Source organism: Stenella coeruleoalba, assembly GCF_951394435.1.
Source record: "Stenella coeruleoalba genome assembly, chromosome: 1".
NCBI lineage: Eukaryota > Metazoa > Chordata > Mammalia > Artiodactyla > Delphinidae > Stenella > Stenella coeruleoalba.
In genome coordinates, this window is record NC_137169.1 from 14,516,654 (window position 1) to 14,542,364 (window position 25,711).

General features: G+C 41.6%; 1 protein-coding gene across 8 annotated transcripts in view; it reads right to left on the reverse strand.

The window, feature by feature from the left end:
* UBR4 (ubiquitin protein ligase E3 component n-recognin 4) overlaps positions 1-25,711 on the reverse strand; it is a 128,553-nt gene that overhangs the window by 81,785 nt on the left and 21,057 nt on the right. For all 8 annotated transcript variants that reach the window (XM_079912598.1, XM_079912599.1, XM_079912597.1 and 5 more), the window contains exons 16-39: positions 25,368-25,527; positions 25,164-25,249; positions 18,930-19,099; positions 17,385-17,667; positions 16,614-16,749; positions 15,584-15,663; positions 14,955-15,083; positions 14,041-14,223; positions 13,781-13,903; positions 13,459-13,688; positions 12,011-12,132; positions 10,919-11,016; positions 9,312-9,469; positions 8,330-8,539; positions 7,371-7,472; positions 6,950-7,050; positions 6,502-6,700; positions 5,940-6,128; positions 5,454-5,517; positions 3,733-3,924; positions 3,123-3,193; positions 2,885-3,032; positions 2,233-2,460; positions 1,382-1,552 (exon numbers count right to left, since the gene is read on the reverse strand). In XM_079912598.1, the coding sequence (XP_079768724.1) occupies positions 1,382-1,552; positions 2,233-2,460; positions 2,885-3,032; positions 3,123-3,193; positions 3,733-3,924; positions 5,454-5,517; positions 5,940-6,128; positions 6,502-6,700; positions 6,950-7,050; positions 7,371-7,472; positions 8,330-8,539; positions 9,312-9,469; positions 10,919-11,016; positions 12,011-12,132; positions 13,459-13,688; positions 13,781-13,903; positions 14,041-14,223; positions 14,955-15,083; positions 15,584-15,663; positions 16,614-16,749; positions 17,385-17,667; positions 18,930-19,099; positions 25,164-25,249; positions 25,368-25,527 (3,633 nt within the window). The remainder of the gene's footprint in view (positions 1-1,381; positions 1,553-2,232; positions 2,461-2,884; positions 3,033-3,122; positions 3,194-3,732; positions 3,925-5,453; positions 5,518-5,939; positions 6,129-6,501; positions 6,701-6,949; positions 7,051-7,370; positions 7,473-8,329; positions 8,540-9,311; positions 9,470-10,918; positions 11,017-12,010; positions 12,133-13,458; positions 13,689-13,780; positions 13,904-14,040; positions 14,224-14,954; positions 15,084-15,583; positions 15,664-16,613; positions 16,750-17,384; positions 17,668-18,929; positions 19,100-25,163; positions 25,250-25,367; positions 25,528-25,711) is intronic.

Here is a 25,711-nt window from a genome sequence, read left to right on the forward strand (position 1 = left end):
CAGTAATAAGGCAAAAAAGATCAAGTGGATTCATACACATGCTATTCACGTGACTGAGACACTGCACAATTTAGTTATTCAAAAGCAACGGGACTGGGCTTCCCTGGTGGCGCAGTGGTTAAGAATCCGCCTGCCATGCAGGGGACACAGGTTTGATCCCTGGTCCAGGAAGATCCCACATGCCTCGGAGCAACTAAGCCCATGCGCTACAACTACTGAGCCTGCGCTCTAGAGCCCACGAGCCACAGCTACTGAAGCCCGCACGCCACAACCACTGAAGCCCGTGCGCCTAGAGCCCGAGCTCCGCAACAAGAGAAGCCACGAGAATGAGAAGCCCGCGCACCACAACAAAGAGTAGTCCCCGCTTGCTGCAACCAGAGAAAGCCCGAGCACAGCAACGACAACACAACGCAGCCAAAAATTAATTAATTAAAGCAATGGATTCCAATCTCTAATCCATAGACAGTTAGGTAAATTCATCAAAATTATTGTCAGTCCAATAAGAACAATGCAGTGAATGTTGCATGAAGCTAAATTAATACAAAGTATTCACTTTTTAAAAATGTTAAACGCCTTTTTTTTTTTTGGCTGCGCCACATGGCTTGCAGGATCTTAGTTCCCTGCCCAGGGACGAACCCAGGCCACAGCAGTGAAAGCGCCAAGTCCTAACCACTGGGCCACCAGGGAATTCCCAACTGTGACTGATGTTTAATAAAATACCAGAATATATGTGTGTGTATTACCAAGTGATTATGTTTCCCTTAAAAGCAGTCACCTTGTGAGATCTATTTGTGTACCTCACTCATTTTCACATTTCCCTTCCGGAAATGCCGACACTTTACTTCCTACTACTTTACACAGCTGCTGAAGACTCCAGGCAGACCACGCCAGGGGTCCTACAGTCAGTGCTAAGCAGCAGGTGTAAAGTGGATAATGACTTACAACTTACAACCCAAGTCATAGGAAGAATTAAAGGAAGATGACCTAAAGGTAATCTATGGCTCTAAGCCGAAGAGGACAAGCATTATTTTTGTAAACAAGGTGAACCTTAGGGGAGAAGATACAATAAGGAGGTATTCTATTTTACATACAGAAGAAATTTCTAACCATTATAATTTCCCCCAAACGTCGTTCCTCACATCCAGGGGTTCACATGCTTATGTGAACTGAAAAGGAAACTTACTCGCTGGGTTTGTCCGAATGACCTCTGGATTCCCTTCTCTGGAAGACACACCTCACATGCTGATTTTCACACTGGATGTCACAGTATCTTAAATTCTAAGTTCTGAATATATTCCTCCGAATGTCTAACACACTTTGGCATCTCAGTCAACGTGCTGGTTCCCACATGCACCTAACTCCCAGACCCTGACACACTCACCATCAGCTGGTCTGTCATCTCAACCACCTTGTCCACTGTGTGCAGCTCCCGGAGGGCCTGCTGAGCCCGGCTGCTGCTCCCCACAGCTGAAGCCTGCTGAAAGTTGGTCTGAATGGCATCCATGAGGAAATTGAGCATGTCTAACACGAGAGGAGCGAAGGAGAAATTGGCCTGAGAAAAATCCAAATACACAAGTGAAAAAAAAAAAAGAGAAAAATAATGGGTCATACTCATCACCACAATCTTGCTAGTAACTACCTACAGAATCCAGAACCCACTTTCCTCACTTCAGTTTGATATTCTAGCCCTCATCTCACTCTCTCCAATAACACTGGATTTGATTCCAGTCAATACGCTATTGTGCTACTAACCTAGAGCAATCTTCCTAAACCAGGGATCCCACGTCGATATCCTACTTGGATAGGTGCTTGAACGCACCCACCATGTATAATTATACCCACCATGTATAATTAGTTAACTTCTCCCCAATGCATCTAGAATGCCTCTAGTGAAAACTGAGAAAATAATCGCTCAAATCATTTTCTGTATTCTGTGCTTCAGATGAGAAAGCCTGACCAAGAAAGTGTGTTCTAGAGTGTTACACAACTAAAATTTACCCTCCCACAAAATTCCCAAACACTCCTCAGTCATAAATTCTTCCTTATGAAGTAGTGACTGACAACACACACTATTCATATTCCACTGTGGAAATCAGTAAATTTAGAGAGAGGAGAAAACAACCCCACGCCCACTAGTGGAGTCGTAAGGAGAGCCTGGTGCACTGATCGCTCATGGACCAGCTGGCCAGGCTCTGTGCTCTGGCCCCCGTGCTGGACGCCACCGGAGCCCACCTGGTTCTGCAGCTCCTCCCGGCAGCCCTCCACTGTGCGGCACAGGCTGCTCTTCTTGGGCTTCTCTTCATCAGCAACCTTTCCGTCACTGATGGTGACTTTGGCCTTGTCAGCCGGGGAGGTGCTGGTGTGGCGCACGAGACTCTCTGAAACTCTGGGTTCACTCTGAAATGCTGACTCCTTCATGGTGGAGCTCATGCCGCTGCTGGGAGTTCGCTTCACTAGAGCCTAGGGACAGAAAACGTCAGAGGCCCCAAGTCTTGCCACAAGCAGAGATGAAATACTGCCTAAGATGCTGAAGGAAAATCTGACCCAAAGGAGACACTGGCTAACCATTTAAAGATTATCCAAAAGCCTGAATTCTGATCTTCATTGTATTCACCTAATGTCTGGTACTTTACCCACTCAGAGCAATAGGTCTTGAAATTGTGGAGGGGGTCTTTGAAAAAACTGCAAGATCTCTAAGGACATTGCAAGTTCTAATATTCTAAGTGAAGTGCGTAGGCCATGACTATATAGCTAATCAATGACAACCAGAACTTAGTCCTAGACCCAGGCCACCATGAAGGTGACATGGGAATTTCCCAGTTTGGCTTAAGCATTTGTGTCACAAGTCACCCTTTATAGCCGAGAGAATGTTCCAATCTCTCACCAGACAGCTGCCATCTTCCTTGGCTCCACAGTCACAGAAGAAGGATCCATACTTGGCATAGGAAATCTCATGATCCTTGTGGCACACCTTGGCACATACTGTACACACACCCACCCCATCAACCATTTTGCAGGTGTGACAGTGGTACCTACGAAGAATGAGAACCAGTCAATGAGCCCAGAAGTCCCAACAATCAAGGCCCAGCAAACCCTCACCTGAAACGAGAAACTACTCTTACCAATGCTGGTTCATGAATTCTTTCTGAGTGATGGTAAAAGTGCACAATTTATTGCAAAGAGAATCTTCATCCTTCAAAGATAATGAATAGTTTTAATCAGAAATATATCCTTCTACACAGGGACCCATAAAAACACACCCTACGGAGAGTAAACCACTGACTCATAAATGACCAGTAGAAACCTACTCCAACTGGAGATAGCTTGCAGGCTATAAATATGCTGCAATTTCAGGTGAGACCTTAAGGTTTTGTGGCTAAGAAAAAAATAAATCTTATGCTTTCTCTACAAGGAAGCTCACACCATCCCCATGAAGACTCATCTCTGAAACTCCATTTTGGATGCAAAAACCAAGGAACTGTATGACAAGTGCCTCTAGATGGAGGAAGGCATCTGTTTATTAAACAGTCCTTCCCCTAGGAGATTAGAGCCCTACAGCTTGCTCTGCAGGCCTGGAAAGTCAGTCTGGCATTAGTCATGTAAGCTGTGAGAAAGCAACAAGGGCTGGGAAGAGTTCGGAAGCTCCCAGGGGCTAGAGGGAGGGCCAAAGGACTGTTAGTGTGAGCTCCGCAAGTGCCGATCAGCCATGACCATGGTGGTTACTTTACTTACTGAATCCTCAGCCTGGGAGTCTTCCTCTTCCACTGCCAGCTCCTCCACCCAGTCTGAGTCCACTTCAATGGCCCGCTCTTCCCCATCCACTGAGAGGTGACTTGGGCCTTGACCGTTACTCTGGCTCAAGGCATTGGTGACATCAGCCAAGTAAGACATAACATGGCAGGTACACTCCAGGACTACCACATGCTGTAAGAGAAGACCACCACACCACGGAAACCTCAGTTCTCCATATTTGGTTATTATGTAAACTGTGTTTTCTCAAGCTTTTTCCAATAAAGCTCAATATCAAAGGAATAGTATAAAAGCAGAGAAGAAAAACAACATGTTTTAATTATCTATTTCCTCAGCTCGCAGCACTATGACTACATGTAGTTGGTCAATAAACTGTACTGAATCAGTGTGATTCATTCTTTCTTAAGCACAAAGACAACTCTTTAAAAAATTTTATAAAATGAAGTACGATGGAAATCAAGAAAAAAAAGTTAAAATGGAGCCAAAAATCATTCAAGAAAAAAATAGACTGATACAAAGAACAGACTGGTGGTGCCAGAGGCAGTGGGTAGGAGGGTGGGCGAAATGGGTGATGGGGGTCAAAAGGTACAAACTTCCAGTTATAAAATAAGTAAGTCATGGGGATGTAATGTCCAACATAGTGACTAGAGTTAATAAATACTATTGTATGCATATCTGAAAGTTATGAAGAGAGTAGGTCTTAAAAGTCCTCATTGCAAGAAAAAACAAATTTTGTTAACTACGTATGCTGATGTATTAACTAGACTTACTGTGATCATTCTGCAATAAAAACAAATATCAAATCATTATGTTGTACATCTGAAACTAATATAATATTCTATGTCAATTACACCTCAAGAAAAAAGAAAAAAAGCTATATTAAAAGTATGAATAAGCTCTCATTGGCTTTTTTCCTGCTGTTACCATTTTTTTTAACCATTAGTGGAAGATATTTAAATTACTGGGTTTTTAATTAATGCAGTAGGGGAGGAATAGCTTCAGAGATCAAGGGAAAATTTTTCCAGCATATCACTGCAGATAGTTCGTGCTTGCCTAAAAAAACCCAAAAGTCTGGCATCAAAGCCTCAGATTTCTAAGTTCCTTCACTCTGCACTCTTAACAGTTCAGTGTGGAAAGGATAAAGATCAGCAAGAAAGCAGGGAGAGATGAATGGTGCTGTGGTGGGTCAGAGGCCAGTTATCTGCTCTTAGCCACTATGTCAAGTTCATGGGTTGGGTGGGGGAAGAAAATGCCTGAATGCAAGATTTCTGCCAGTTTCCACCCTTTTTCTCAGCACAGTGACCTGAACTTTCAGGTAAAGTAAACAATTCTAGCATCTGGACTGGAGCTGAGGAGGGAGACCGTAACTCCGTATAACACTCAGAGCACACAGTTCCAATGCAGGAGCAGGGGACAATTTTCCAGAGCATGCCAATACCTAAAAATAGCAGGAATTCACTGTTTTAAGAAGGACTCTGTTGGATGTCTGCTTACCAGAATATTTCCTTCCTATCACTTCTTGCCACCGAGAAGAGGCCTAAGGGCATGCAGTTAGCAATTACACACTTCCAGGCCTTTGAGATTATAGGCCTTATCCTCTGTAGGCTAGCCAGGGACAGAAACCAACAGGAAGGAGACTTCTACCTGGCCACAAAGATAAGAATCACCACTCCCTGACTGCCGTCACTCCTCACTTGTCTTACCTTTCCATGCATTACATTGGCATTCAGTTTTTCGACCACATTCTTCTGTGACAGGTATTTCTTGCTGTCCCAAAGGAAAAAAAAGGAGGGGGGGACACACAAAATCATCTAAGGAATCAAAGAAGGGAAGCATCTTCACATATCTCACATCAATTTGTGGACACTGTGAACCAAAGGCATTCTTAGAAAATTATGTGGGTAATCAGAAGTTGGGGGCTCTGTTCCTATCAGTGGCAGGTGGTACACTTTCCCCAAGACTTCTCCCAGGAATAATGAACAGAAAATCCTACTAATAAAATAATGAAGATTAAATCTAAACTGAACAGTTACTGGCTACTCCCTCAATCCCCAATAAAAAAGCAGAGATTCAAATTTCTTTTATACTCACTCTGAGCTACAGAAAATAGCCTGTAATTAATTATCCCCCTTTTCTCTAAGAGCAATGTTGTAACATACAGATGCATTCCTCCAATTTCACCCTCTTACCATCTACTCAGCCAGTCCACAGCAGCATTATGAAGCTGAAGATGGCCAGCACCTTGACCTGCACTGGCCAGGGTAGCCATCACAACCATGAGTTCAGGGAAACCAGTCCCATCACCATTGGCCAGCATCTCTGTTGCCATGGGGATCAGGGTGCCCAACAGCACAGCACACACACCTTCCCCGACTTGGCTGATAGAAAAGAAATAGGAAGTTGGTAAGTAATCAACAGGAATCTGACTGTACACTTCTAAATTTGTAAGAGTTAATTAAGGAGTTTAAATTTAAACATTAAATGCATGACCATACACAGTAAGCCCAGTTGTGGACTTGGGCTACTAGAGCACAGAACATTCATCCCCGTTACAACTGACATGCCAAGTCACTGCAAAAGTTTTTCCATGGGAAAAATCAAGAAGAGCCACTAGATTCCTTGAGTCTACTGAGAGGGAGCTATGAAATCACTGAAAATGTTCACAACTGATTCCTGAAAGAAAGACAGCGGCATGATCTCACCTTACTTCTGGGGCCGTTAGAACATGTGAAATAAATGCAGGTGCCCTACCTGTTTTCCCGAACAATGTACGTGGTCAACAACTGTAGAAGCTGCCTGTTCTCCTGGATCACATCCAGCTGATCGGAATCTTTGGGGGGCGATGCAGTCATGCGGGTGAGCCAGGCCTGGAGACGCACAGGCTCCACGCAAGCCAGCTGTGCCAGGGAACCACAGAGATGCAGAAGGCTCGGGTTAGGGCTCTTCTCAGCTGGAGACAGACCGAGAGGCGAAGGTCAGTGAAGGAGGGCAGGGGGAAAGGAAGGAAGGCGCAGACTGTGAGCCTGGAAAGGGGGAAAGGCTCCAAGGAAGTTTTCGACTTCCTTCCAAACTATCTCTGAGGGATTCTCTCCACATGTTAGCATTTTCATGCCATAGTTATACTTGGGCAGAAGATAGGCACAGTCATTAGCTGGACATCAAAGTTCCCTTAAGAAGATTACTAAAAGCTGTCACTCACTCAGCTGGAAGAGTTTGGTGAAGAATTTCAAAACTCGGTTACAGAATTTAGCAGAGAGGTTCTCATTGGCTGTTGCCATCATGACCTGCACAAGTTCTCCACTGAAAGGCAAGAGGGTAAAAATGGAAGAATCACATTAAGCTTCACATAAAATTAGGCATGCGTTTCTATTTCTTCACAATCTCATCCCCTCTAGGGGAACTGGTCATTTGTGAGTCAACAATGCCAGGTGTTCATGAAATCAACCCCCTCCACCAATAACCTCAAGGAGTCAGCAGTTAACTGAAGTCCTCCCAGAGGTACAAACACCTAAGCAGGCTTTTGACTTCCCTGAGAAAGAACACCCAAGTCAACAAAGACAGGTCCCTACTTCCAGGAGATATTCAAAAATGTTCACTGAGGAGAACAAAATATAGCTCACCTGTCAGAGAAAAATTCCTCCATAGCTTTACGAGCCTGACTGCTTTCCAGTTGCTTTTCCAAATATTGGAGACATTCTTCTAAGATGGATTCATCCAGTCCACTGAAAATCCAAAAGAAAAATTAACTACCAGAAACAAGGGCTGTTTCAATGTCCTGCTAATCCTGACCTTTAAAAATCCAAAGTCTGTTTACGGCTACACCTTTTGAGGGCAATATTCAATTCTGTTTTGTCAAAGCTTAGCATAAACCCTGGCATACAGTAGGTGCTCAATAAATTTTTGAGGAATTAAACTGAAATAAAATTTAAAAATTCCTAAAATCTGAGATAACTGATGTAGTCGATGGCTAAGAGTTCCAAGAATCACTGCTGTTATTTCAAACTGTTAGAAAGAGGAAGGAAGGGAGGGAAACACTGAAGGGGGGAGGGGGGACGAAAGAGAAGTGGGGAGGGAGAGAAAAAGAAAAGGCAGCCCCTGATGAAAACCTGGATTCCCCAACAACAAAAAGGCAGGAAATCCCAATACCTGGAACCCTTTATCTGTACAGTTCTCAGTGGGATAAAACTGTAACTTATTCACCTGTTCTGTAAGACTCTCCTACATCAACATGGCCTATACTATCAAGGTCAAACAATGCTATGAGACCGCCTAATTCCACAGAACACCTATCTCAGAAGCATGGTTACAAAAATATTAGAAATTTTATCATGCTCCTTTGTACACTTCATCACATCTAGTACAGCACGTTTATTCCTAAGAATTAATTACAAAAGAAGATTCCAAGTAACCTTTCATGCGTGTCCACAAGAACACAAAACGCACACAAGTATAGAACTTTCTGTTAAAAAGCACAATCATAATCTATTAATTAACAACATAAAGAAGCTAGTGTTGGTACATTTCATTGATGGTAGCAGGAGGTCACAGGAACCGGAGGCTTCTCCCCAATCAGGCTCACCTATTGGGATCTGCATGATTAGCCAGAATGTTGTAACAGCCAGTGATTAGTTTCTCATAAACGCGAGCCAAGAACTCATCAGACTCTGCAGGGCCCAAGATGCGCTCCAGAGAGTTGCTACTGATCTCAGCGACACTCTCAGTGCTCGACTCCAGAAGAAGGGGAAGCAGGGTCCGAATTACCTGTGGCGGGTTCATCTCATCGGACCAACTTCAGCAAAGAAAACAGAACCAAATTAGTGAATATACTCCTCTCAAAAGCTGCGAGGGGAGGAGAGGGCAATCTACTCATTTACTGAGAAGGGCTTTTTTCCTTTGATAGTTGTTTTTTACATAGGTATAATCATGCAACTTCATGGTCTCCTTTCTCATTATCATATCAGAAGTTAAAATCATTTCCATATGAAAAGTTCACTTTTTAAGATGTTAAATTAATACTATAAGATGTATTTTATAATATTTAGAAAAGAAAATTAACTGAAACCTAAACTAGTAACCCTCCCAGACAACCTTTCTAGAAGAATTCCCAGGACTCTGGATCACTTTTAAGGCAATGAGATATAGGACTTTACCCGTGACCTATGTACAGGAAAACAAAATAGTCCCTCCACTGGCCTGCCCTTAGTCTCCACGATGGCAGCATCTAACTTCCGCAACGAATCTGGAGAAGCACGACTTCAAATACATCATTGTCACCTTGAAACTTAAACCCAGAGTACCTCCAAATCACAATATGGTTTAAAACCAGCATGCCTTTTCTGAAACATACTACACAGAAGGAGGGGGGAGGTACTCGGCTGCCCTTCACATCTAAGCCAAAAATCATTCTAGGTAAACGTTCATACTCTAAGGCAACAGGCTCTCTCTGCTATAGCAGGCAAAAAAAGTATTATTATGCAGTTATTAAAATTCTCATTGTCTTCCCTTAGCTGTGACAGAATACAGGAGTAGAGAGCACTTAGGGCTACGTAAAAGGTACTCACACTATAAGATCTCCAGTCAACCTGACCAGCGAGAGGAGGGTGTGCTTCAGCGAAGCAGCCAGGGGCAGACTCTGGCCACAAAGAGTCCCCAGGTGAGCGGCCTGCACAGCACTGATGTAACTCTCAGAAGGGATGGTGTCATTGGCAAAGGCATTGCGCTGAAAGGAGGCAAAGCAGACATCAACAGATAGACCATCTATCTCCCAGGACCAAATTCTTACGTGAGAAAAAATAAACCATGATGACATAACCGAAGACCCCATTGAGATTTACAGACAATGACTCTATTCAGTATACACTCTTATTCATCCTGGGAAGGAAAGTGGGGTGGAGTAAAGGAAACAGTTAACAAATTTTAATTAGCACAAAGTCGAGTTAAAATTTAAAAGTTAAAGTTAAGCTAAGGGCTTCCGCAGTGGCGCAGTGGTTGAGAGTCCGCCTGCAGATGCAGGGGACACGGGTTCGTGCCCCGGTCCGGGAAGATCCCACATGCCGTGGAGCAGCTGGGCCCGTGAGCCATGGCCGCTGAGCCTGCACGTCCGGAGCCTGTGCTCCGGGAGAGGCCACAACAGTGGGAGGCCCGCGAACCGCAAAAAAAAAAAAAAAAAAGTTAAGCTAAAATTTAGTTAGTACATAGTTAAGATACCCAATACCACTTTTCAAATAATTAGAATGTATTATATTTAACATTAAAACTATGTTTGTTTGCCTCTAGTAACTGAGAAAGATCTGGATTTTACAATGCATCTGGGTCCACATTACAAATATCTTAATTATCCTTGCACTATAGCTCTGGGTGATGTAAACAGAGGTCACGATTACAAAGCAGGGATAACTAGATTATAACACTTGGCTTTTCCAAAGAACTGTAATAACGCAATAATCTGTTAATAGAGGTAATCTGAGTAGAGCACACAGAAAGATCAAGGAAACTAACAGAGGACTCAACAGCCTTCCAAAAGCCTAGAGAACTTAAAAGCTACCCCATAAAATTATGTATGACAAAAGGAGCAGGCTCTTGACATATAACCTAAAAAGGAAAGGAAACGGTTAACATTTACTGAGAACTCATGTCACAGATAATGTGCTAAGCACTTTACATTTAATATCCTTAATCTTTACATCCCAGTATTTAGCAGATGAAGAAACTGAGGCTCCTAGTAGTTGACCCTTAAGTACCACAGGGGTTAGGGGTGCTGACTGTGCAGTCAAAAATCCATTTACAACTTTATAGTCAGCCCCCCATATGTGCAGTTCCACAGCCACAGATTCAACCAACCACAGATCATTTAGTACTGCAGTCCAGATTTAGTGAAAAAAATCATGTGTAAGTGGACCCATGCTGTTCAACCCTGTATTGTTCAAGGGTCCACTGTAATAAAGCAGTTATTCTATAACCCAGTAACAGACTTCTTATTCTTAGCAAAATGATCATATGAGTACCATTTGAGTAATTCAAGGCCTTGATTATTGATTCAGCCATAGCAAGTACTACTGCAGCATATTAAGATCTCTTGGTAGCTAGTTTAAGCCTAAAGAGTAAGAAGAGAACACAGAAACAGAACAGTGCTCCTAATTTCTACTCCTGGGAACAAACAGACGCTCACCCAGGATCCAATGTTTGGAAACTCATTGGTGTTGATGTTGTTCCAGGATTCACACACAGCCTGCACCGAAGATGGTAAATTCTGAACCAGTGTTGGACCTGGAGGAGACAGAAAGGACAAGGAGTCATCGTAAGAGAGAAAGAATGACACGCAGCATTTTAAAAGCCAAGCCCAAATGCAGAGAGAAACACACCACAGCCCGGGCTGTCAAAATAATTACTAAGATAGCTTAGATGGATATTTATTTCAGTAGCAGCACTATGTCCAAAAACTTGCTAATTGCTTAACAGCTAACAATCTGAATTGTAAGGTTTTCATTTCCCATTGTATTCACTTTCTAACCTTGCAAGTAAAGAAGACAACTGAATAAAAGATGCAAAGTGAGAGCAAGTCACTACAAGTCACTATGAAACATCTAGACCTTCTATGAATAGGTATCACTTTGATCTCTTTTCTACTTAACACAAATCTTGAGGGCAGGGATCATTAATGCACATTAAGAACAGTATTCAAAGAAGTAATGGAATTAAATTTCTAAAAGTGAGAATATCTGAACATTAAAACGGTCCCTGAAGCTTGAAATTCAGGAATACACAAATGCCTGTAAATTTTAAAGGGTAACTATTGCACTTAACTCCAATCCTGCTCAAGACCTTTTGATTCCCCAAACTAAATTTCGATTAGATCATTCCGAACACAAGGAAGAAGTTCTCCCAAGCACTAAGCGGTAGCTTGCTAGTTTTCCTAATCTCTATAAATGAAAAGAACAAAGGTCTTTGCCAACAGTGAAATAGCCTATTGCCTTGGAATCAAGTTATCTTGGTTTGGATCCCAGCTCTGCCACTTGCAAGATGTAGGATTTGGGCAAATAACTTCTCTAAGCCTCAATTTCCTAATGAGTAATGGGGGATAATAACAAAACTTACCTAATAAGGTTACTGTGAAGATCAAAACAGATAAACCTATGTCAATGCTTGACACTCAGAAAGATTCCAATAAATGATAAATGCAGTAGACAGGTAGAAAGGGAGAAAAATAGCACTACTAGTCATACTAGTGTTAGCAGTCTTATTCAAAAGCACATTCACTTACCCAGAGTGTTCGCCTTGCACCTACTAGAGCCAATAGCCAAAACAGCAGCAAAGCCATGCAATTTCTCCTGGGAAGGTTTTTCAGTGGATCCCTCCTCATTAAAGTTCTGCAGCAAGTAGGCTCTGGAGAAAAAAATAGGGGGTTATGTCAAAGCTGAAGGAATCTAGTGCCATTTTGGTTAGGAAAAACTAACCCTAGACAAATCGAAAAACCTTTATCTCAGTTGGGTCTCCTAAGAATTACAATGGGTAATTGTTTCCCAAAGAATATGCCATCCTCTGAAATGCTTACAAAACTCAATTTCCAGGACATATCTACCACACTCTTCCTGGCCTCAGAAGACTGGCAATGTATATATTAAAGGCTCTGAGAAGTATTATTTTTTCTTTTTTAAAAAAAGCACTTCCTAAACTTATTTGCCAGGAACATGTATTAACAGCTCAGTTTAGAAAGTCTTAGTCTGATGGGCCAGATTAGAGCCTAGACACTCTCAGAGGGCAGTGACTCGGTCAGCTTTGCTACCACTGTACCCCCAACACCTAGAAAAGTACTTGACATGTAGCAAACACTCTCACTTGTCATTCAAGTTTACTGCTCATATTCGTTCAAAAATTTTGCCTCAAGCAATAGTCCTCTGTCTACTGCAAAGCGTTCACACTAAGACATTAGTTAAGTTTTACAACGATCTAAGTCCCTTTCACCATCAACACCCCATAAAACAGGAACTGAACAGTGAAATCCTACAGGGACCAGATAAAGTAAATGAGCTTAAAGGGGCCCAGTGAGAATGGCTAACGAGAAGCAGCCAGTCCTTAGCTGCAGTTTGTCACTGTCAGGTGGGAAGACACGCCCAGTTTTGCCAGTTCTTCCAAAGGAAGAAAAACCAGAAATCTTGACTTGTGAATAAATTCCCGATTTTTATAAATGAATTCTAAAATATTTAAACATCATGCAGAATAAACAAAGCAAGTCTACAGGGTGTGTAATTTGCAATCTTTATTACAGAAAGGGCTGGGTTTCAAAATACTCTCTAGGGGATTTCCCTGGTAGTGCAGTAGTTAAGACTCTGTGCTCCCAATGCAGGGGGCCCGGGTTCGATCATGGTCAGGGAACTAGACCCCACATGCATGCTGCAACTAAGAGTTCGCACGCCACAACTAAGGAGCCCGCCTGCCGCAACTAAGACCCGGCGCAACCAAATAAATAAATGAATATTTTTTAAAAATACTCTCTAACTCATTAAGAAAATTTTTTCTCTACCTACATACCATGAAATTTAAAGAGCTTCATCTTAGTAAATAACAGAAATGATAGTGTTTGGAAAAATTACATTATCTTTCTTTGCACCCTACAAAAAAATGCTAGAAAATATTTAAAGATGAAAGTAAACCACCCAAGCATCTGCATTCCCCCATCCCCGACATCTCTGGGCAGGCAGCCCATCACACCTAGTGAATGATGCGTAGGTGTCAATGAGCTGCAGTGTGGCTGGAAGCAGGTTCTTGGTGATCTCAGATGACTTATGAGGATCGGTCTCGGCAGCCATCTTAGAAAAATGTTCATCCAGAGAGACCTGGACCTTCGAGATAGCAGCATCGAGGGTGTAGATGGACTGCAGACTGGGAACTTCATGGAGCTGCAAGATGGTGGTACAGTCGATGCTACAGAAGGACGAGATCTTTAAAGATACACAAGATATTAATTAGTTGTAGCAAAAAAAAACTGTGGCATAAGTCAAGTTCTATCATTATGGACCCCCAACTTCCATACCTGTCGAGCAAAGTATTCCTCTACAATTTCAACGTCGTATTTCACTGAGCTGCACTTGCTTGATGCCAGTTCTAGGAGAGAACCAGCATGTTCAGCCTTCATTCCCTGTTTGATAAGGTGGTCCTATTTACAGCAAGAAAAAAGTGTTCAGGAGATCAATACAGACAGTGTCTAAGGCTTTCATTAGCCTTAAATTTAAAAGTTCCTAGAATTAGAGTATGTTGGCTTTGAATACTCCATAGCAGCAAGCCTTGTGGTACCTTTATCCAGTTGACATAGGAGCTGATCCGGAGGCGGGAAGACCACCGCAGAGTGTGTAGGATGTCACATTCACTCATCTCTGGTGAGTTCACGGCCAGCTGGTTCATGTAAGTCTTTGATGGTGGCAAAATCCCTAGAATCCTCCAGAGTATCAGGAAGTAATATTGAAGGGCACAGGCCTCCTGAAAGAAGCAAAAAGAGCAATCACAGAGGTAGAAGCTTTTGGTATTGCCTCAACAGCTCCCTAACTGTAAGAATTGTTCCAAATTCAATTTTCAAAGCAGAACTGGGTGGAGTCCCAACCTTCAACTGAGATTTGGCTCTCAAGTCTGCTCACCAGGTCTTTCTAGAGAATACACCCAAAGCAGAAAATGGTAAAACGCACATTTTATATCTATATAAAACTTGTTCCATATTCTGCACATTTCACAGGCCAAGAAAGCAATTCTGAGACAACTTTGGCTCCCCAGTAATTCACCAAGTAACTGAAAGAGAGCAAGACATTCTCCTCAGCACGCCCGCAATCAGCTGGCCCTTTCTGTGGCCTTAACTGCTGTTATGAGCTCTACAGGCACGAGACACATTCACAGGACCACAGGAAAAGCTCAAGTGTGAGGCTTTCAATATCATACAACAACCAGCATTCACAGGAGATACAGAACTTAGGAGACGCTTACTCTCAAAGTCACATTCTTCTAAGTGTTAGCAAAAAAATGCAAAAATGATAAAAAATTATCTCTAAGGTGAACATAACCACCCAAACTAGACAGAAATAATGAAGTATCTAGTCAGTTTTGCAAACAGATATCCAATAAACTGCTAGATGCCAGAAGGAAATTTCTGGTAGACTGCTACCCAATCATCAAACATATCCCAAACTCTTCTTAATTAGCCCAGGTTTCCACGGTCTTACCAGGGCTGTTACATTCTTGTTTTCCTTTCTCCTGACTGTATCAAGCTGGGATCCAGCCGCCAGCAGGGATGTCAGTGCAATGTAGAGCTCATCATACTTGACAAGCTTGGAGTAAAGAACATCACATGCCTAATTTCAAGAAAAAAAGACAATCGTGTTTTCTTATTTTTTGAAGTATCTTTTTCCTACTACCCATACACTGCCACTTAAACTCAGGATTGGCAAAATAGCTCACTCCAAGGACAGTTGCTAATTGCTCGTTGCAGCATGATCCCCACTTAGGGGCCAACTCAGTTTATGGATTATTGTGAGCACACAAGTGCAGGCTTTAGAATGAGGCAACTAGTTTGTCCATTAAAATAGCTGCATGTGAAAATGCTAACAGAGATAGTCTTCAGGAATAAGGTATCAGAGGTGTCAACCGCCAGGAAGGACATCCCCTACCGCCAAACTGGAGCCCAGTGAATAAATCTCAAAACCACACTTTCCTTTTAGAATAAACTCAAATCCTAATACAGACCAAATTCCCTCATTACAGAAAGTTAAGTCATTCCCTTTCCCCTGACAGACTCATTTTGGTGGAGAACACCTAACCAACATGTAAAATGGGATTTTTAAATTCCTGGTACCACAGAATCAAGTCGGTTCAAAGCATCCTCTGAGGCTTCTGGCGACAGGACACAGTAGAATCTGGGTTGCGGGACAGCATCTGAAAAGCAATGTGCTTACTGAAAGAATGGTTTCATTCTCAAGTCTAACAATATGAAACATAAAACTAGGAAAACACTTTGGACCAGGGTTTCCCAACCTTGGCACTACACATTGACACTCTGGGCCAGATCATTCTCTGCTGTGGGAAACTGTCCTATGTTTAGCACCATCCTGCCTTCTATCCATTGATTGCCAGTAGCACCCTCCCAGTTGTGACAACCAAATGTCTCCAGACATGGCCCCAGGGCCCCTTTGGGGATGGGGAGCACAATCATCCCCAGTTGAAAACTTCTGCTCTGGGAGTGAACTTCTGCTCTATAATCATCAAGTTAATCAACAAACTTGATGATTGTATCAAACTTGTATCATTAGACTGACTGCCTTAAACTTAAATGCTGTTTCCCCAATATCAAAGGGACTAACTACTAAGAGATTCCAATGATAATAAATTCATACTAGAGCTTGATGAACGTTTCCACCAAATACACTTTACATCTAACAATCCTCAGATGAAAGCGAACACATGCGAAAATGAACACAAGAGGCACCTTCTGAAAAGTATGGACCACTGCTACGTGAGAAACACTGGAGAGAATGTCACAGCTCCCACTGTCTGAAGACCCTGACCCAAAGAAATTAGCCTGTGGGTTAGAACCATGTCCCTAAGGGAAAATTAATTCAATCACCCAGTGTGGCAGGAATACATATACTGCACTCTATGGCCAGAGGATTCCTAATTCTCATGTCTCAATGTTTTTTGCTTTTAAATAGATGCAGGATATGCGAGAGTCTGTTTCCGCAAGAGTTTTGAATCTCTAGGTATCTGCCACCCACAGGAAGGAGACTAAACCGATGACCAAAGATCCTCAAGGATGCCCCAAGCTCCAAATTCAACCCCTCCAATGAAAATCAGCAAGTCAGTTTTTTATTGACAATCTTCTTTCTGACCTGATGAAAAATGCTTAGACCAGTTTTCTTCTACTTCTTTGAACCCATGATAGAGAGGAGTGGTCGCCCGGCGGCTGTTGCTGTCCTGGGATCCATTCACCCACCCAAAAGGCGGACTAAGCAGGTTATGTTGCACCTTTTAAAACACAAATGCTCAAATTAAGAAAGATACACAGTCATCATTCTGCTTCTCACTCCAGGCTTGACATTAGATCGGTACAGCAAAGTTTGGGAAACTTATAAACCAAAACAAAATTTTAGATTTTACTGTGACTTCTTTTGGGAAACATCTTTTTGCTGGAGTATAAAGGGAATAGTGCTCAATGAAACATCTGAAGAAACGCTGAATTCTTAAGTGGCCCTTCCATCCTCATTTTGGATCCCTGCAACAAAGGAGTTTACTAACCCATAAAATTTACTGCTCGACCATCATTCAACCGCTAGTAAATACTAACTGAGGCCCGACACACATGGCACTGTGCTCGACACAGGTAAAGTGGAGTAGTTCAAAGAAGGACACCTGTGAACAGAGCCTATGAGCCAATTTTAACAAATGCATCAAATCAAATAATCTACATTTATCGCTTCTGGCTAAACATATACTGTGGGTGCAAAGACACAAGTCCCAGGGGTCACCTAAGGCTAATCAAACACACCGCAATGAACACCTAAACCCTAAAGTGAGCAGGTCATTTTGGTTTGGAGCATGGTAACCTGAGAATAACTACGCTCTCACAGCTGTAAAGCAAAGAAGAACGTGTTCATCCGTACCTGCTCAAACAGATACACAGGGGCTTTAGAGTACTGATGGAGCAGATAATCAAAGATCAAAAGCAGGCGAGCCAGGATGAGAGGCACAGAGCGCGTCTGGGCATCCATGTTGGCACTCAACTCCTGGATGATCTGCACAAAAAGGGTCAATATGTCCCGCCGGCCTTTCTCAGAGAAGTTGTGGAAAATGAGGAGAAGCAGCTGCAGGTGTTCTACATTCAAATCTTCCGTCTCACCGGGCACCACCCCTTGCAAGGCATTCTGCTTCATTGTTGACAAAAACCTACCACAGAGGAAAGGAGAACATGTCTGGTAAGGAAAAGTCAGAACATCCCCCAAGAGTGACAATGTCCAATGCCGGAAGAGTCCAACTTCTTAAATTAAGATAACGAATTAAGGAAGACAAGAAGCTACATGTAATGAGAAGATAAAAAATAAATCTTGGCTACAAAAAAGCCAGATTTGGCCACAAACACATTTTCAAGACCCTTCGGCAACATCAACCGCAGCCACAGTGGTGGTTACCCCCACGCTGCCTTTCCTGACAATTCTGAAAAGAATTACAAGTTCTCCAAAAAGCAGCTTTTTTTTTTAAATTAAGAAATCCGGGCAGATAGAAGCAATTCAGTTACTTTTTCCCTATGATTTGATTCTATAGTTTAATTCTCGTTTTGAGAATTTATACTACAGGTTAAAAATCACTGCATGATAACAGTCAAAATTAACTCCATGCACTTAAAAAGCAATGAAAAAACTGTACTATTCAGAGAATTTGTGAGAAAAGCTTTTATGCAAAAAAGGAATGAATGTAGCCAACTATTTCCACTGCCTTTGGCTATTAGGAAAGAGATTTGTATTTTAATAAGGGTTTCGCTCCCCATCTCCCCCTGGCCCCCACCTTCCGGCCTTTTTGCAAGATTCCACCAGGAAAAATATAGTGCATATCTGGCATTCAAGGGGGTTTACAATTTCTCAAATCCAGCATTAGAGCTATTTGATCCTAGAATGGTGAAGAGGAAAACAAAGCCGTTTAGGAAAACAAACTGCTTTGAAGACTCCCAACCATGTAAACAAAAATGGCAAATATAGGTCCATCTAAAGAGGATTTAGATGATTAATGTGAGCTTCCCCCAAGTAAAAAAATTCTTTAAAAGTTGTCCAAAAAAGACTGCAAGTCACTCTAAGTGGTTTCACGTTGAAAGCAAAATAACCAAAGACAGAGTTGGCTTCCCTGTTCCCTCTCTTTCCAAAAAAACCAGGTCAGGATAAAATTGGTTACGTTCAGGATTCAGGTTCTATCTCATAATTGCAACCAAATCCCCCATGTGCTAAAGGAAGATTCTATTTCCAGACTGTAGTTTATATACTTCTGTTTCTTAAACAGCACAACTCCTCTCAAATCCCATCGGAAACACACTCCTCCACCCTTGCCACTTTAAATTTATCATCAGAGTACCATCCCAGAGCCACAGATGAACTACAAATAAGTCAAACAAATTTTAAAAAGCAGCCTTCTCCGTGGGGCTTCTATTTAAGCTACCTTACCTGTCCCAAACTTTAAGGCATTCAGGGACGTCAGGGTCACCTTGAGCACCGGCTTTATGTTGCCAGATGAGCAGGAGGCGTGAAAGCACAGACAGGCTTTGAGGATGAATGTACAAGGGCCAAGGGCCCTCAGAAAAAGGAGCCACTCCCAGCTGCTGCAACAGTGTATTCTAACATGAAAGACATACAAGAGACCATTAGGGAAAAAGGCAGGGGATGAAGTCAACAGGTTACTAATGCTCTCTAATGTTACTTTTTAACACTGAAAGGAATACTTTAAAGAAAGGAAGACACAGAAATTCAAATTCAGAAGCAGTTTGCAAAAGGTCATTCACACATGAGGAAAATATAAAGGAAAAATTACTAATCTAACCCCATTAACAACTATAGTTAATTAGTGTCAGAAATGGGGTTCCCAAAAAGGAGACGTGCATGGGGACAGCAGAATCATGATAAGTTTCCAATGGATACTGTGCCTTTGAAAGAAAACTTCAACAACTGCAATAGCTAACATTTTTCTTTTATAATCAGTTACATGCCACAAACAACAATCCAAAGGGGGATTTCCAACAACTTATAAGTCCAACAACTTCTATTAATAGTATTAGCAGAGAAATTTTGCCTCTAAGATATCAAGGCATCTAGAATTAATCAGGGTTGTCTTTGCCTCCAGTTGTGGCATGTCTTTCAAATGAGCTTTACTTTCAGCTTAGTTACCTAAGCTGCAACTTATCTCCTCAAATACACACACAAGCTGAGCAGGATGCCAATGGAAAACCAGACAAAAGCCTGCTTTCTCACTTGGCTTCAGAAAACACAAATCACGGTTACCTCAGGATACAGGATAAATTTTGAAGTCTGCCAAATTACATTATATTCTTATAAAACATCCCAGCGAGGGACTTCCCTGGTGGTGCAGTGGTTAAGAATCTGCCTGCCAATGCAGGGGACACGGGTTTGAGCCCTGGTCCAGGAAGCTCTCACATACCGCGGAGCAACTAAGCCCATGCGCCACAACTACTGAGCCTGCGCTCTAGAGCCCACGAGCCCCAACTACTGAAGCCCACGTGACTAGAGCCCGTGCTCCGCAACAAGAGAAGGCACCGCAATGAGAAGCCCGCAATCAGAGAAAGCCCGCTACTCTTTGTTGCCCGCACCGCAACAAAGAGTAGCCCCCGCTCACCGCAATCAGAGAAAGCCCGCACGCAGCAAAGAAGACCCAATGCAGACAAAAACTAAAAAATAAATAAATGTATTTAAAAATAAAAATCCTAGACGACCCTATTCCTCGAAGGCATTCAAAAAGTCACAGATATCATGAGTAGTTCCCAGGTAATGGGGGGTTACCATAGGCTAACTGTTGCACAGAGACCGTCACACTAAATGCTCAGAGCTACAGCGTCAGGGGTGTGCGCCACTTCACTGATACGGAAAACAGAGCTCAGAGTGGCTTAAGAACATGACCAAAGCCACAAGATTACCAAGTGACCAAGCAAGGTTTATCTCTAAAACCTACATTCTTCATCACTATGCTCAACACAGCCATAATGACTAACTTCTCAATTCCTGACTCAAGAAAACAATTCAAAAAAAAAAAAATAAACATGCCTGAGCTATATCAGAAGTGTTAACTGGAGCATTACTATAACAATAAAAAAATCAAATCAAGGGACATGCAGCCATAATGGTGGCAACTGTAAAGACCAAGGTAAACAAAATAACATACTCTATATATATTACATTACATATATAATAGTAAAATTTGAAAAAGCAGAAACCAAGGGACATATCAATGTTCTGATAATAACTGTAAAACTATGCCACTATACAGACAGGGACTAGAAGGAACCATGGAAAAATTAAAATCATGAACTTCGTGGAAGGATTATGATTAATGTATATTCCTTATAAAGTTATTTACACACTTTTTTAAGTGAGTTTTTGTTTCATGTCAGTTATTTGTGTCTTTAGGTCAGTATATTTAGGCCTCAGAACCTTAAGAAACGAGCTAACATTCCTCTGGAACCTATTTTTCCCTACCACTCAAACTCTTATTAGCGCTAAGGAAGAACTGACTTCTGAAGTAGTGAAACTGAGCCACAGCACAGCAAAACCCTGGCCTGACCCATTCCTTGCCACCCTCCGGCTACCTTTCCTCCCCTCCTCAATGCTGGCATTCCTGAGGTTTCAGCCTCAGCCTTCATCGCTCTTGCTATCCCCAATCCATCTCATTGTATCTCATCACTTCAACAATGGCCTCTTAATGGATAATCCCCAAAGCTGCATTATCAATATTAATTTCTTAACTCCTAAATTTCAGACTCACATTTCCAACTATTTTCTAGACATCTTCATCCCACTGGCACCTCAAAATGTCATCGTATTTAATGATATTTTCTTCAATAGTAGTAATGGTGACTATTTATTTAAACTAAAAACACTGATAATATATAAACTGTTTTTCTCATTTGATTGAAAGGGCTATAAAATTCAACATACTGACAAAGGAAACAATATAATCACACAGATGATGCCTCTGCTAATTGCCTTCAGCTTACTCCTTCTTTAAAGGAGAGCCTCACACTCAGGTATACAGTTTTCCTGACCGCACGATGACTCTATGGCTAGCCTACTAAATGGGACTAAAAGTCATGTTGAAGAGCTGACACTGACCTGTTTGCTTTTATAAACAGAGAGAAAATGGCAAATTGTGCCTCATGTACCTGAAGAACCCAAAGGATCATTCTGAGAAAATGTGAACTAAACAAGTGACCCTTGAGAATTTAAGTTGGTGCAGCCACTGCAGAAAACAGTATGGAGGTTCCCCGGAAAACTAAAAATAGAATTACCATATGATCCTACTCCTGGGCATATATCCAGACAAAACTATAATTCAAAAAGATACATGCACCCCTACGTTCACAGCAGCACTATTCACAGTAGCCAAGAGATGGAAACAACTTAAATGTCCACCGACAGATGAATGGATAAAGAAGCTGTGCTACACATATACAATGGAATACTACTCAGCCATAAAAATGAATGAAATAATGCCATTTGCAGCAACATGGATGCAACTAGAGATTATCATACTATGTGAAGTAAGTCAAAAAGAGAACACCACATACCATATGATATCACTTATATGTGGAATCTAAAATATGACACAAATGAACCTATCTATGAAACAGAATCACGGACATAGAGAACAGAGTGGTGGCTGCCAAGGGGGAGGAGGTTGGGGGAGGGATGAAGTGGGAGGCTGGGGTTAGCAGATGTAAGCTTTTATATATAGAATGGGTAAACAACAAGGTCCTACTCTATAGTACAGAAAACTATATTCAATCTTACGATAAACCATAATGGAAAAGAATATAAAAAAAAGAATGTATATATGTGTATAACTGAATCACTCTGCTGTACAGCAGTAATTAACACAACACTGTAAATCAACTATACTTCAATTTAAAGAAAATTTTTTTTAAAGAAACCTGAAAAAGTAAATAAATGTGACCCATGAGTAAATACAATCTCTGAGTTGACTTAAACCTAGAAGAATGAACCACTGAGTATTCAGTATCACTCCATCTACCCCCGAACCAACTCTCCTTCTTGACCTCCCTATTTCTATTAAAGACAACAGCATCCTTCTAGTCTCATTTGGGTTTCAAGGGTTTTAAATTTAGGCAATATCTTGAATTCCTTCCTTTCCTTGTCCTTCACCTCATTCGAATAATTTCCCATGATCTCTACAATAGGTCCTTTATCCACACCCTATCTCCCCTCTTTCTCATGATCCCATGCTAACTCAAGTCATCTTTATTTCTTCAGTCCCTGTAACAGTACCCGGCATATAGTTAAGTGTCAATGAATACTTATTTATGAACCTGGATCACCACAGTAATAGTATTATTAAGTTATTATAATGTTATATACAATGTTAAATATAATATTAAGTAATAATAGTAACAAAATACATTTTACTGTCAAATATATTTTGTTGCACTGTCTGTGTCTTGCAACCTAAGTCAGGCACCTTGGCTAAGGCAGCTTTGCACATTACTCCAAAGAAACAATATCCAAGGTAGGGGAACTCAACAGCAGACAGATTACACTGACTATCCTTCATAGCAATGAAATGTGGGGGAACAATTTAAAGTTCCATGTTTGGAAATGGACTGAAAAAGGATATCTGAGGATTTCCTCTGCAGAGTCAGTAGCTATAGGCAGCCAGGTTGCATGTCCACACAAGGTCTGTAATTATTTTTAAATGCTAAAGAGGGCAATATCATTACAGGAGTCTTAAGAATCCTATTCTCTAGAGAAAAATATTTCTTCCCCATTATTTGGACAAGTTTAGACAAGAAAAGGCCAAATCTATGAACTTTGGAACCTCCCTCCTTGCTCAAATCTGGGCAAGCAGCTGATAATTTTGGCAGGACGCCCTGACCCTATAGTCTGAGAAGGTACTGCAGGCAATATACTAACTGAAGCATTTCCTTCTCTTCACCTTAGACAGGTCAACAACTTTTCTACTCTATATATTCCCTTTCCTGCCAAAAAAAATTTTTTCATGTAACAGTAGGTAAGTATAAATAGATTTTATAATTATCTTTTTTTTTTTTCTTTAGCAGTACGCAGGCCTCTCACTGTTGTGGCCTCTCCCGTTGCAGAGCACAGGCTCCGCACGCGCAGGCCCAGTGGCCATGGCTCACGGGCCCAGCCGCTCCGCGGCATGTGGGATCTTCCCAGACCGGGGCACCAACCCGTGTCCCCTGCATTGGCAGGCGGACTCTCAACCACTGCGCCACCAGGGAAGCCCTATAATTATCTTTTTAAACAACAAAAGAAATGTTTAAGAATTTCTCAAATAGCGCGGGATTGTGAGAATCAATTTTAACCTCTTGAAACAGGTTCCTGGATTTTGCCCCTTTGGCAGCAAGTGCAAGCCCCTGAATTGTGTTTTGATTCTGAGAATCCACTGAAATAATCTTAAGAGTAACAAAAAAATTTTCAAAACAATCTTAGGGCAAATTATTGGAGATTTACCAAATTAAATTCTACCGGGGTTGATGGGGGGGCGAGAGGGTGAGTGGTCACAGTATCTAGGAATCTGCAGTTTTAAAAAATTCCCCAGGAATCCTTATATACACTAAAGATTGAGAACCACTAACTTTGACCACGTTATTATCAGACTATGACGTCGCCAAATGTTGGGAGAGAATATGAATCCACGTATCCCTGACGCACTACTGGTGAGAGTAAAACATGGTGCAGCTTCTACAGAGAGCAGTCTGGCATTATCTGCTTAAGGTCACACACTCCACAACCTGTCAATTCTACTCCAACTTATATTCCCAAGAGACTCACTTGTAACAGGGTACACACAGGGGACACGTACAAGAAAGATCATAGCAATAAAACCTGACTGACACAACCCAAATGTCCATCAGCAGGAGCAGAAGGGAGATGAATAAATTGGTATAGTCACAAACACGATGGAATATCATATAGCAGTCAAAACAAAAACTACGAAATATGCAACAGTAAAGATGAATTCTGGCAATAAAGTACTAAACAATATTAAGTGAAAAAAATTACACAGAACATGATGTCATTGCTAAAAACAGTCAATTTTAAAGTATTCCTTAAATGCAAAAACAAATACATATATGAAACTAATGAAATGAGGAATTTAAGATTTAGGATTCCAGATATCCACTACTTCAGTGAGGAAAGAAAGCCACAATGTTTAGACAACCACAATCAAGATCCTAGACTTTATTCTGGTGGTGGGTTTGCAAGTAAGAGCGTATATGAGAGCATCCATCTCCTGTAATTTGGTTGATCCTTTAAGACACGTGTTTTAATTTACCTTTCTTAGATTACTAACGATGCTGAACGTTTCCTATGTTTGTTGGCCATTCTTTTTTTTTTTTTTTATAAAATGCTCTGTTGTCTATTTACTTTTGTACTAGCATAGTCATCAGGAGTTGTTTTTGTTGTTTTTCCTTTTCTTTAAGCTTACTAAGTGACTCAGGGATAAAGGACACATTTTTTTTTTTCTCGAAATGATCCTAATTAAGGCAGAGGGATATACTAGGATAGTCTCTCAACACTCTTTGCAGGGAGGGGATCCCATGATAAACTTTTCCTTAGCAATAGAAACAAGTGCAGCCTACTGAGTACAGATGTAGAGAGCTCTTGGCCTAAACAGTTGTAGCGCACACAAACCTGCAGGTTAGGTGACTGAAGGTCAGAAGTTACCAGAGAGTGGTTGAAGTGATAGAGAGCGGCAGCAAACTCTTCATCTGATGCGCCTTGAAGACAAATGGAAAAACCAATTATTCAAGCATCTAACTGCTGCATCGTACCATGCTGCCAACAGTCAAACACCACTAGGAAAAAATCCACCAGGCACATATCCTGTCTACTGACCCTTGAGTCCATCTTTGTCCACCTCCTTAATGATACTGGCCAGGGTGGCCATATGGTGTTCTGAAAGAGATACACTCAGATAGTTTCGGATAAAATTATTCCGAGAGTTCAGCATGGAAGAGGTGATGAAGTTCAAAATGTTGGAAGCCAGACCTAAGAACTAAAAAGAACACAGAAAAGCTCATTGCAGGTTCATAAGCCCAGAGCTCCTACAAATCCTGAATACAAACAGAAAATAAAATATGCCCATAGGTCTCATGCAATAAACACAATGAATTAAAAAATCAGATTTTAAATCACCTACAGTGGGACCAAGTTATAATAGTCTCTCCCATGTGATTCTA